The following is a 12,317-nucleotide window of genomic DNA, read 5'->3' as shown; positions in this document are numbered from 1 at the left end:
GACAGCCGCCTGATTTCCACTGGTGCATCTACGTACCCTGGGTTTGTCCCTTCTACAGCTCCTGGTTGCTAAAAAGTTTTGAAAATCTCCTAAGTGGCCCAACATCCATCCTGTGCATTTGGGCCTTGCAAGACAAAAGGAGTTTAAAGGAATCGAGGTAAAGTTGCCTGTGACAAAGCACCAGCTCTGGGCTTCCACACACGTCTTTACTGATTCTCACAACTCGGGGAAGGAGCTCCCTGCGTAGACGCCACACTCCACGGAGCCACCTGCCCAAAATCACAGGGCAAACGCTCCGCAGAACACAGGCCTTCCGCCCCGGGGCCCCTCCGGCCACAAACGGACCATCAAGCCCCTTTCAAACCATCCACAGCTTCAAACCATTGGTGTGCAATTCAACACCTGCATCTAGAACACCCCATGCACGTGGCTTACCACCATCATCTTACCTGTCCGCTTCCAGAGTTACCGCGAGGATTTCACGGACAGAATTCCAAGAATTCATTTTTTTTTTTTACATTTTTATTTATTTTGAGAGCCTGTGTGTGAGCAGGGGAGGGGCAGAGAGAGGGAGAGAGAGAGAATCCCAAGCAGGCTCCACGCCGGCAGCACAGAGCCCGAGGTGGGGCTTGAACTCACAAACCGTGAGATCATGACCTGAGCCGAAACCAAGAGTCAGACGCTCGATCAGCTGAGCCACCCAGGCGCCCCCAAAGAATTCATTTTTTATTCTCCAGGTTATTTGCCATCATTCCCCTCATGCGTCCTCCTCACACAGCAATTCAGCATGTGGCCCCCACTGACTTGAATTCGCTTTTCCCCATCAATCCTCTTTAATGTCTATGACAGTTAAGCTGCCTGTTCTAACAAGCCCCCATCCCCCAACAAATGTACGATGAATCAAACAGGAGAGAAGTTCATCTCTTGCCCACAGAAATTTAGTCCATGACAAATAGGATTGATGTGTGAGTGGCTTTTCCCCAAATGGTGATTTATTTTTATTTTTTTTAATATTTGTTTATTTTTGAGAGAGATGGAGTGCAAACGGGTGAAGGGGGGAGGGGGAGGGAGAGAGGGAGAGGGAGAGGGAGAGGGAGAGGGAGAGGGAGAGGGAGAGGGAGAGGGAGAGGGAGAGAATGTGACGAGGCTCCAGGCTCCGAGATGTCAGCACAGAGACCAACGCAGGGCTCGAACTCACAAACCATGAGATCATGACCTGAGCCGAAATCGGATGCCCAATGGTGATTTAGATACAAGATCCTTTCATCTGCTGGCCCCCAACATCTCTGACACATGGCTCAAAGGAGCCTCCACATGGCCAGGCCTGAGAGTGGGGTCCACACTTTGGCTCATTTTCCACCGCCCTGAACCCAGGCAGTGGCCCCATCTCCTTGCAAGGGGTGCTGGGAAATTAGGTACAGCCACTGCCCACGAAGAGAGGGAACAGGTGAAATAAATTTAGAAAAGGACACTGGTCTTCAATTCAAGAGCCCCTTGCAAGGGACCTACCCGTTAATTAAGTTGATCTGACCAGCATATCCTGTGTTCCATACTCCCGCTCTAAGCAGGATGCATCCTTGTCCCCTAACCAAAGGAACCAGTCTACCCTAGATCACTTAACCTCCCCGTGACTCGGTTCCCTATGTTAAAAATAGGGATAACAGGGGCGCCTGGGTGGCTCAGTCGGTTAAGTGTCCGACTCCGGCTCAGGTCACAATCTCGCGGTCCGTGGGTTCGAGCCCCGCGTCGGGCTCTGTGCTGACTGCTCAGAGCCTGGAGCCTGTTTCAGATTCTGTGTCTCCCTCTCTCTGACCCTCCCCCGTTCATGCTCTGTCTCTCTCTGTCTCAAAAATAAATAAACGTTAAAAAAAATTTAAAAAAAAATAGGGATAACACCTTGCAAGATTGCTTTGAGGAGTACACACATTAGAGAGAGCTTAGAACACGATCTGGCACACGGTACATGATATACAAGCATTTGATAAACAAATAAAGGGGTACAAGAAGCAAGGTTCCCTGCAGAGTTCTAATAGACCCCTGTCTTGGGGGGTCTCTGTCTCTTGGGAAGAGGGCACACTGCAAAAGCCCAAGGGTTGGAGAGGCAACTTCCCTCCGAGGCAAGTTGTTTTCCATGCAGGAGGGAAAGCCCTGTAAAATACACCCCAGACTTGATTTAGCGCCTTCCTAGTAAAGAATTCATTCCCTCGAGAGCTGCCCCAACCTCTCTTCCACTATTTTGGATGTGGAATATGCTTAGGTCCTTGTAGACATTTCAATGGTGCAGATTCCTGTCCCCATAAAAAAAAAAAAAAAAATCTAGTTCCGGGGCGCCTGGGTGGCTCAGTCAGTTAGGCGTCCGACTATGGGTTTCCGCTCAGGTCATGATCTCACAGGTCGTGAGTTCGAGTCCCATGTCCGGCCCTGTGCTGACAGCTTGGAGCCTGGTTGGGATTCTCTCTCTGCCCCTCCCCCACTCTCTCTCTCGCAAAATAAATAAACTTAAAAAAAAAATATCTAGTTGTGTCCATCTGTTCTTTTCTTCACTCCTTTATTCAACAAACACTGAATTTTTGTTCAGCGCTTACCACGTTCTGTGACCACGACGTCCCAGGTCTCAGCCCACATGGAAAATGATTTAGCTTATGTGGCTGCTAAGAGGGACAGAGGGAAGGCAGTGATTTTAGATGCTTGGCGACAGTGACATTTGAACCAAGACGAAACTAGCAGGCAAGGGCCGCCGTGAAGCACCTTCCTGGTATGGGTCCCACGGCACAAAGGTTCCGAGATGGAAAGACTTTGTGGCTAGAGAGTGCGGGTGGCCGGACAGGTGACAAGAAGGGACACTAAAAAGGAAGGCTGCAGAACACCTACGGGCGCTGGAGGCCTTGCGAAGGACTCCAGGATTCCCTTTGGCCTGCGTTGGAAGCCACTCAAAGGTTTAAACGTTTTAAGTGTTTCAAGTGGTTTGAGTGTTTAAATCTTGGTAAAGGATCACTCTCCTTCTACCAGGGAAATGGGGACAGGGTTGGGGGGGGGGGGGGTGCCAACAAGCCTGGAAGCTGGAAATCCAAGCAGATGCAGTTTCCAACATCCGGGCAAGGGGTGATGTTGTCCCAGTTAAAATGTGAAGATTCGTGCTTCTAAATTTTTTACTGGAATGGTTTACTAAATATACACCTAAACATGGCCAGAGGTTCAAAGGTAGAACATCATCTTGATATTACAGGATAACGCATCCCCAACCCCAAGGTAATACCGGGCCTCCTCCGGCCAGTAAAGGTTTTTGCCAGATCACCTTTAGTTGTCATTTTCCCTCTTCCTTCCTTAAAGGAAAGGCCTCAGTGTTTCTCCACAGATTCAACCCTCTCGAGGTTCTCCTTCCTCCCCAGACCCGCCAAATTCCCCTCCCCAGGGGATCCAGCATCTGCTAGGTGAACCCACATCCACGACTGGGTTCAGATTCCAGCTACCGTTATCGGCAACGGTGACAATTACATACCGTCAAGTCTCAAGGCGTCGTCACTAAGACGGCCTCAAGGAAGGACGCTCAGTTTAGGGAAAGAGTGGGACTGCCCATGGGCAAAATGGCTTCTCTCCCCTCCTGGCCTTTGCCCAAGTTACTCCGTCGTTTGGGGTGCCCTGCTCCTTCCTCGTCACCTGACTGAACTTTATTTGTTCTTCAAGATGCAGCTCAGGGGCCGTGTCCGCCAGAGGTGCTGTTCTCCCCCGGCCCAGCTGGGTCAGGGGCGCGCCTCCGGAATCCCATATCCACGTTTACCCGGATCGCAGTGGTTGCCAGAGACTCTTCCACCTTCTCTTCACTTTGTCTCTCCTGCTGGACCCCAGGCGACGTGCCTTCTTTATCGTTTTAGCCCGGCCGGGTCCAATCTGCTCGCGGAATGAATACACGCCACGTCTCGTACGCCGTGGGTGGGCGCACGGACCGGAGAAGTGTTTGACGGTGCCTACGAAAGCAGTGGCTCCCCACGGCAGGTGAGTTTGGTCCCCAGGGGCCGTGTGGCAACGCCGGGAGAAATGCTCGGTTGTCATAACTAGAGGAAAGGGCGCCCCTGGACATTCAGCGGGTAGGGGTCGGAGATGCTGTTAAACATCCGGCGATTCACAAGACGGGCCCCCCCCAACACAGTTACCCAGCCCGTAAGGTCAGTAGCGCGGAGGCTGAGACACGCATCTAATCTCTGACCAGGAAACCTACTCCAGGGTACACGTGCCCAAGGGAAATGACATGTAAGTCCATCAAAAACACAAGAACACCTCGGGGCGCCTGGATTGTTGGGCATCCGACTCTTGATTTCAGCTCAGGTCATGATCTCGTGGCTGTGAGATCAAGCCCCGAGTCAGGCTCTGCGCTGACAGCACAGAGCCTGCTTTGGATTCTGTCTCTCTCTGACCCTCCCCCGCTCATGCGCTCTGTCTCTCTCTCTCTCTCAAAATAAAGTAAAAAAAAAAAAAAAAAAAAAAACAAACCCCAAAACACAAGAACCTCTGTAGCAGCCATACCCACAGAAGCCCCAAACTAGAAACAATGTAAAAGACTGTAGTAGTCAAATGATGGAATCCTACAGGCCATATGAAATAAAAGACTCTTATCTGCAAGAAGAATAGATCTCACAGATCTACTGATGAACTAAACAACCAGACCAAAGTAACAGGCAAAATTCATCGATGGTGAGGGAACAGAAGTCGGAATAACGGTCACCCCTGGAGACAGGGAGCTGGTGACTGGGAAGGAGCAGGAGGGAATCTCTGGGGTGCTGGGAACATTCCTGATCTTCATGTGGGGAGTAGTCAGTCACACACACTGTGCTGTGCACTATGACTCATGCGCTGAATGTGTATTATGCCTCAAAAAGCTTTATTCAATGAACAGTCCTCTAAGAGTGCCCTACCGGCAGGAATCACACACAGGGACGCTGCCCTATCAGCCAGGTTTTCTAACAGACTTCCGGGTATACTGCCGGCGGGAATGTATGCAGGTGCATTTCTGGAAAGCTGTTGCACAACAGATATCAAAAACCTTACAATGTGTCCTTAATTCAATTCTGGTCTGGTCATTTTATGCCAAGGAATGTGCTAAGGATGCGCACACAAACCTAAGCTTCCGGAATATTTATCATAGCATAATAAATGTAAGAGGGAGGGGGCACTGAATTCAATGCCCACCCAAAGGGAACTGTGTCATATTATGGATTCAATAAAATGACATTTTTAAATTTAAATGGAAGCCATTTACAATATATTAATTAGAATTAAAAAGCAGATCACCCAACCAGATGTAATCTAAGATAAACAAAGGATACACTCAATATGTTAACTATGATTATCTAGGGTAATGAGCGATTATGGGATTTCTTAAAATTTCTATCATTTTCCCCCCTAAAATATACATATGTACTTGTTAATAAGAAAAAAAAATTATACAATCACAGTTTTTAAAAATAAAGGTGAGGGGCGCCTGGGTGGCGCAGTCGGTTAAGCGTCCGACTTCAGCCAGGTCACGATCTTGTGGTCCGGGAGTTCGAGCCCCGCGTCAGGCTCTGGGCTGATGGCTCAGAGCCTGGAGCCTGTTTCCGATTCTGTGTCTCCCTCTCTCTCTGCCCCTCCCCCCCCCCGTTCATGCTCTGTCTCTCTCTGTCCCAAAAATAAATAAACGTTGAAAAAAAAAATTTAAAAAAAAAAAAATTAAAATAAAGGTGAGTTTGGGCGCCAGGGTAGCTCAATCGGTTGAGCGTCCGACTTCGGCTCAGGTCACGATCTCGCGGTCCGTGAGTTCGAGCCCCGCGTCGGGCTCTGTGCTGACTGCTCAGAGCCTGGAGGCTGTTTCAGATTCTGTGTCTCCTTCTCTCTGACCCTCCCCCGTTCATGCTCTCTCTCTCTGTCTCAAAAATAAATAAACGTTAAAAAATTTTTAAAAAATAAAAAAATGAAAAAAAAAATAAAGGTGAGTTTTAGATTTTAAAACTGTGTACCAGACCTCACACAACCCCCCAGTCGCCAATGTATTCAAAGCCCCGCTACCTGCAGAAGAACTCTAAACTCTCATCACAATGGCTGCGGTGTAGCAGGGATTAAAAAAAAGATAAAATTCTAGATTTTTCTGTCTCCTATCTGATTGTGGGATAGGTTACACAAACCCATACATTCATGGAACCACACAGAGCTTCACAGCTCCACCAAAAACAGTTAAAGGTAATTCCACATAAAAATATAAAAATAAATATTTCTGACTGCAAAAGGTTTCAGATGCTGTAAAGGAAACCAACAGAAAGGCACCCCCTTCCCTGGGGTGCCTGGGTTGCTCAGCTGGTTAAGCGTTCAGCCGGGGTCATGATCTCACAGTTCGTGGGTTCGAGCCCCGCGTCGGGCTCTGTGCTGACAGCACGGGGCCTGGAGCCTGCTTCGGATTCTGTGTCTCCCTCTCTCTCTGCCACTCCCCTGCCTGCACTCTGTCTCTGTCAAAAATAAATACATGTTTCAAAAACTTTAAAAAATTGAAAAAAAAAAAAAAAGGCATGACCTTCCCTGAATGATCAAGTCTGCCTAGGTAATCTCTCAGCCCAGACCCCGACCGAGAAGTCCTGTCCGTGTTTCTGTGTCAAGTGGGGCGATCCCTTCTGTGGCAGAGTCCTTGCAAAGATGTGGCGCAACGTCGGAAGACGGCGCTGCACATGGGGATCGCGGCTGGTGAGCCGCGTCACCCCCACCACCTGAACAAAACCTCTCTCCAGGAAGCTCCCTTCTCCGAATCCTGCGTGGCGGCCGGTGGCAGCACATGCTCCATTATTATGTGGCACCGCACAAAATCTACCTTGTAGCTCACCCAGCCTCGGAGTTCCTCCTGGAGCCACGGGAGGTGCGACAGAGCTAAAGGTGGGAGCGTCTGCTCAAACTTGACACCGCTGATGGGCCGGGGGAGGGGGGAGGGGGGTACCTTAGCTCACAAATCCATCCCGAGAGTCTCAGGTTCATTCCGGTTTTAAGCGCAAGCTGTTTCTCTCCTCACTTGTTAAGTCAAAAAGACTTTCAGCCAAAGAAGTCCACAACGAAACCCTGAGCGCAAACATCTAACAATGTTAATTTTCAAAGCCCTGTGTTCCCCTCCTGCTTCTCAAGGTCACACCTCCCCGCTGAACGATTCCAGAGGGGTGCTGACATGGTACATGGGGAAAACAGTCCTATGAAGTCCAACCTCTAATAGGAAGAGCAAACAGCTCAGATGCCAGCCAGCCACGACAAAGGACCGACCAAGCCGAACACACGCGCCCCCCCGCCCCCGCCCATCCGTGAATATCTGCCTGTTCGGCCTCCTCAGAGAGGACGGGTCACAAGACTGCTCAGAATAAGAAACCAAAAGAGCAGAAGCCCAGGAAGCAGCCGGGCCTGAATTTCACGCTGTTTCCAGAGTGAGCTGGCAGGCTGTGTCGGTGATCTGCACAGCGGGCAGGCGGCAGGAGAGGCTGACAGCTTGAGGGGGTTGTTGTAGGGAGGCAGCTGCAAGTGTTCTCCTGGAGAAGGTTCTGGGCCCTGAGCTCCCGGGAAGCATTTTCAGCTCCCAAGCTGACCCTCCATTCACACAGGGGTTAAGAGCCTGTCAGCCAGCCCGGCAAGCATGGTCTTTGTATTTAAATCATCTCAAGGGGACCCACAGCTCCAGGCACGACCAGAGCCTGGGAGAGGGGAGAGAAGGGAGGTGACAGAGAGGACCCTTCCGCCCATAATTGCTGGCTGGGCTTCTGATCCAGGAAGCTAAATAAAAGGGGGACACCAGAAGAAAGAGCCTAGGAAGACTAGAATACCCTGGAGAGCAGCTAGAGGAATCTCAACCTTAGGCACAGAAATGTTTCTGCCTCTTTTCCCTTCCTCCTCCCAGCTGGGCATCACGTGCTCCCTACTGTGTGCACTCCAAATGCAGATCAAAGCACAGTGGTGCCCAGTGTCTACACCACTCTCAGGCACAGGGGTTCTCAGTCATCAGAGGGCCCCTAGACAGCAGCTGTAATCTCTTTCTAATCAAAATAAACAAACAAAAAACCCTAACCAGCCCAAACCAGCACAAGCAATACACAAGTACGTATAAGACACAAACACACACATTTACATATGTGCCTATTTACACACATACACATGCATATGCTTTTACAGCAGAACGCAGGCAGGAAGCCTGTTCCCCGAGTCTAGAATCCTCTGCCTTCCTCATCTGATTCTATCAGCAACAGCCATTTCTGCTACGAGTTTTTTCTCCTGTGAGGACCGATTCCAGACCAAAATGCCACCCCTCCGGCGTGCCTCCTCATCCCACTCTACCAGCCCAGTGAGATCTGTTAACAATCCAGGGAACAAAGAGGGAAGAGAGACCCAAGCTGCATTCCTTGAAAGTAGGGTTAGATTCTATACTTTGATAAACCTCAGAGCCTGAACCTCTTTGCTCTCAGAGTGGCCAGGGTGCAGCTCTGAGCCTCTTAATAAACAAGTCCGCCTCTCTCCCGCCACTAGGCACAAGGGTTTTCTCTGCCCAGCATCTATTTTCAGCCCCCATAAATCATGTTCCATTGTTTCAGGGAATCTGAACTCACGCTTAATAAACCATCAACCTCACCCCTCTGCCACCACCCCAAATTTCCCTCAGGGAAAGACGGTTTCCAGGAGAGAAGCAAATTCTTAATTAGGGCTGGGTTTGAAAAGCAAGCTTCCGCACAAAACAGAAAAACAAACCTGGGTCTAAAAACCATCAAATAACCAACCGCTAATGTCTTTGATTAAAGTGCGGGACTGTGATTCTCAGGTCCAGGTGGGACTTCAGTGACCATCCGAAGGAAGCAGAATTTGAACCTAATGCCAAATGACACACGATCAGGTACTTGAGGACCACGTCGGTGCTGCAGTGGCTAGATTAAATTGCTCTGATGCAGAATTTCTCCCAAGTATAGGTTACCAAGAAACATAATACTGCTTTAAAATTTACTTAGGTGTGTTCACACCTTCTCACACCAACACTGTCACGAATCTTATTCATAACCAGGCTTCACCTAACACAATTCCCCTGTTTTTCCTGGAGATGCAGGGTAACGAGCAGACATGTAGCTCATGTTCCGAGATGGAAACCTGGATCACGGCACTCACAGCATGAAGTCTGCTAAACCAGGGCTCCGGGTACACACAATTCTTAAAGAGCTAATTTAATGGACAACCGCTGTCTGGGACAGGAAGCCCTTCTGACATTCTGGAAAACGTAGGGGGTTTCAAAGGATTATGCAGAGGGACAGGACTTTGAAAATTCCCAAACTCTTAACCGAAGCCTAAACGAGAACAGGTTCCGTTCCAAAACACTGCACAGCTCACTTGGACCCTGCAAAGCCCAGCTGGAGCTCAGCGCGTCCACACTGCAGCCTGTCTACACTGCAGCTTGTCTGCTGGAGGTTTGCAGACCACTCCCTGCTGACAGTCCGGCCAACCCCACCAGCCTACCAGCAGGCTGCAGCACTATGTCCAGATCCAAGTGAGGGCACCAGCCAGGGGTTGGGGGGGGGGTCCCCTGGGCCTGCCCTCCTACCTGCTGTATTCCTGGCTGGTTGAACAATGATCAGAGAGAGCCACGGGAAAAGCCGCATCATGCCCAGTACGCCACTCCCTGGTCCTCAACAACACCGGTTGCACACTCTTCCACCTGTGAAAACGGTGGGCACAAACGAGGGCCTGCCCCAGAAGGATGCAAGGAACAAAAGCATCAGGGGCAGGTGGAACCGGCTGGTCTCTACCTCTCTCGGGGGACAGAGGCCACAGAGCTTCTGCAGGGTACGTAGAGACGTTGTAAAACCAACTCCCAGAAAAGGGCGCAGTAAAAGGGGACCTCGGGCAGCCACAGCTGCCAGCACGAGCGACCTCCAGATATCAGGAGCTTGACCATGACCATAGCGGTAAGCGGAACACACACACACACACACACACACGCACACACACGCGCACACACACACACACAAGTGCCTTCCGGCATAAGAGCATACACCTTAAGGCGGGGAAACTTGTCATTCACTTTTCTCTGCTCTTGGCAAGAGACCCTGAAAGGCACGGACAGAGAAAGTTTCTCGGATTAACTGGAGAAAGCACACGCCAGTGAAGACACCCCGGAGGACCTCTCCCGAGGTTCTCACTGCTACTTGTCCCAGCCCTGGCACCTGACTAAGGCTTGCCATGGGGCCATCATTACAAACTGATTTACCACCACCACCCCCCCTCCCCCCGCAACACACACCCAAGCTGCATCAGCGTTTCTGAAGCCCTTTACCTAGGCTAACTCAAACGCACCCCTAAGGTGCGACCCCACAGGTGTGACTGGCTTGGCCCCACCCAGCCAGAGAGGGAAGACACTCCCCACCACCCTCTACGTCCTTGCCAACCGCAGGGTGCCGGCGCCGGCCTCCGCCTCCTCCTCTCCACCCACGGGGAAGTCGGAGCCCCCCACGCAGTCAGAGCACTTTAAATCCCCGCCGCCGCGGCCCCCTTAGGGTCCAGAAACGCACAGCTGCCCCCGGCCCACGGAGCGTCTGGTGTCCTCCCGGCCCGGCACTCCCGCCTCCCCGGGCCGCCCCCGCCCCTGCCGGCCGCGCCTTACCGCCGGTGTCCTCGAAGCGCGGGGGCGGGCGGTCCCGCAGCGTGGCGCTCCAGCCCGCGCCAGCCTCGTCCTCCTCGGCTTCCTGCGCGTCGGGAGCACCGGGCGGCGGCGGCGGGGGGCCGGGGCGCTCGCGTTCGTCGTCCGAGGAGGCAGCCGAGGAGGAGTGCGAGGCGGCCGATGTGCTGTAGAAGGGGTTCCCGCCGCTGTCCGGGCCCGACTCGCCGAACACGTCGTCCGAGATGTGCAGGCTCTCGTAGCGCGCGCGGGCCGCCTCGAGCAGCGCCGGCGCCCTCCTCCGCGCGCCCCCGCCGCCCTCGGCCATAGCCCCGGCCGCCGCCCGCGCGCCCGCCCCCCACAGAGCCTCCCAGCCGCACGCGCCGGGCCCCGGGCCCGCGCCGCGGCCCGCCGCCCCCCACCAGCGCAGCCCGCAGCACAGCGCCCGCCGCCCCGCGCCCTGCCGGCCCGCCGTCTTGGCCGCCTCGGGCCCTGCGCCCGGGGAAGCGCCCTCGGAGCTCGGGCGCCGCAGGCTGCGGGCCGCGGCTGGAGGCAGGGCGCGCGGGCGGGAGGCTGGGGCTGCGGCCGGGCCCAGGCGCCGCCGCTACTGCCGCCGCTACTGCCGCCGCTGCGTCTCCTCGGCGCCCGCCGCGTCCCCGCGCGCCCTCCCGCGGCACCCCGCGCTCCCCGGCCGACCTTCCCGGGCGCGAGCCGCCAGAGGCGGGCCCCGCCTCCTCGCACCTCCGGCCCGCTGGCCAATCGGGAGCCGGGACGGGGCGGGGCCGGCGCGGGGCACGCCCCGCCTCCCTCCACCGGGCGGGGCGAGGAAAGAGGCAGAGGCGGTGGCGGCGGCGGGCGGGAAGGGGGAGGGCAGGCGGTGGCTCGAGCCCGTCCCCTCGCCTGCAGGGACATGCGGCTCGGGACGGCCACCCGCAGGCCCCGCGCTTGCTCCGCGCCGGGAAGGGAGGAGCCGAAGGGGTGCCGGTGGGCACGGGACGCAGCCGGTTCTTCCTGCCGCCCGAGCGGGACCCGGCGCTCACGTCCCCTAACGCAGGAGGCGCCCCGCGCCGGGGAGCTGTCCGCCCCGGTGGTTCTGAACCAGGCGCGGCAGAAACTCCAGGTAGGCGGCGGGCCCGAGGCTCACAATTCCCTGGGCTGTTGCCGCTGCTGCTGCTACTGCTTCCCGTGGCACACAGCCGGCTGCGCCCCTTGCTCCTATGAGCACGAGGGCTGTCTGGCTTCCGGGAATCTTGCTCTAATTAGGAGCCGGCCTCGCCGGTCCATTTCTGGGGTCAGATGCTAACTCAGTCTCGCTTGAGTAGCCCTGTAATTCGAGGGTGGCAGCATCTGGTCTTAGTCATTCCTCTCATCTTTGACGTTTGACCTCTTTTAAACTCAAAATATTCATTACCTCCCGAATATTGATTACTCTGGCACCACTGTTGTCACATCTTTACTTACACATTTGACACACTCGTCTATTAAAATATAGCACAATCACCCAGGCGTCAGGGCTCTGATAAACAATGGCACAGAAAGGTTTCATCCACCCCTCTTCCTCGGCCAAGAGTGTGTGGCATTCATTCTGTTGATGGCGCTACATATGATCAGTCTTGTCTCCTTGCTCCCCTCTCCCTCCCACAAATAGTGCAATAAGTCACGATGATGGTAATTGGGCCATAAAGTCACTTGC

General features: G+C 53.7%; 1 protein-coding gene across 2 annotated transcripts in view; it reads right to left on the bottom strand.

Moving 5' to 3' along the window:
- The window catches only part of PGBD5 (piggyBac transposable element derived 5), a 108,807-nt gene extending 97,855 nt beyond the window's left edge, over nucleotides 1-10,952 (bottom strand). For both annotated transcript variants that reach the window (XM_047825711.1, XM_047825710.1), the window contains exon 1: nucleotides 10,631-10,952. In XM_047825711.1, the coding sequence (XP_047681667.1) occupies nucleotides 10,631-10,952 (322 nt within the window). The remainder of the gene's footprint in view (nucleotides 1-10,630) is intronic.
- Between the last annotated feature and the right edge of the window lie 1,365 nt (nucleotides 10,953-12,317).

Source organism: Prionailurus viverrinus, chromosome D2, assembly GCF_022837055.1.
Source record: "Prionailurus viverrinus isolate Anna chromosome D2, UM_Priviv_1.0, whole genome shotgun sequence".
Taxonomy (NCBI): Eukaryota; Metazoa; Chordata; class Mammalia; order Carnivora; family Felidae; genus Prionailurus; species Prionailurus viverrinus.
The sequence above is the reverse complement of the archived record's forward strand: the minus strand, read 5'-3'. Positions and strand labels throughout refer to the sequence as shown.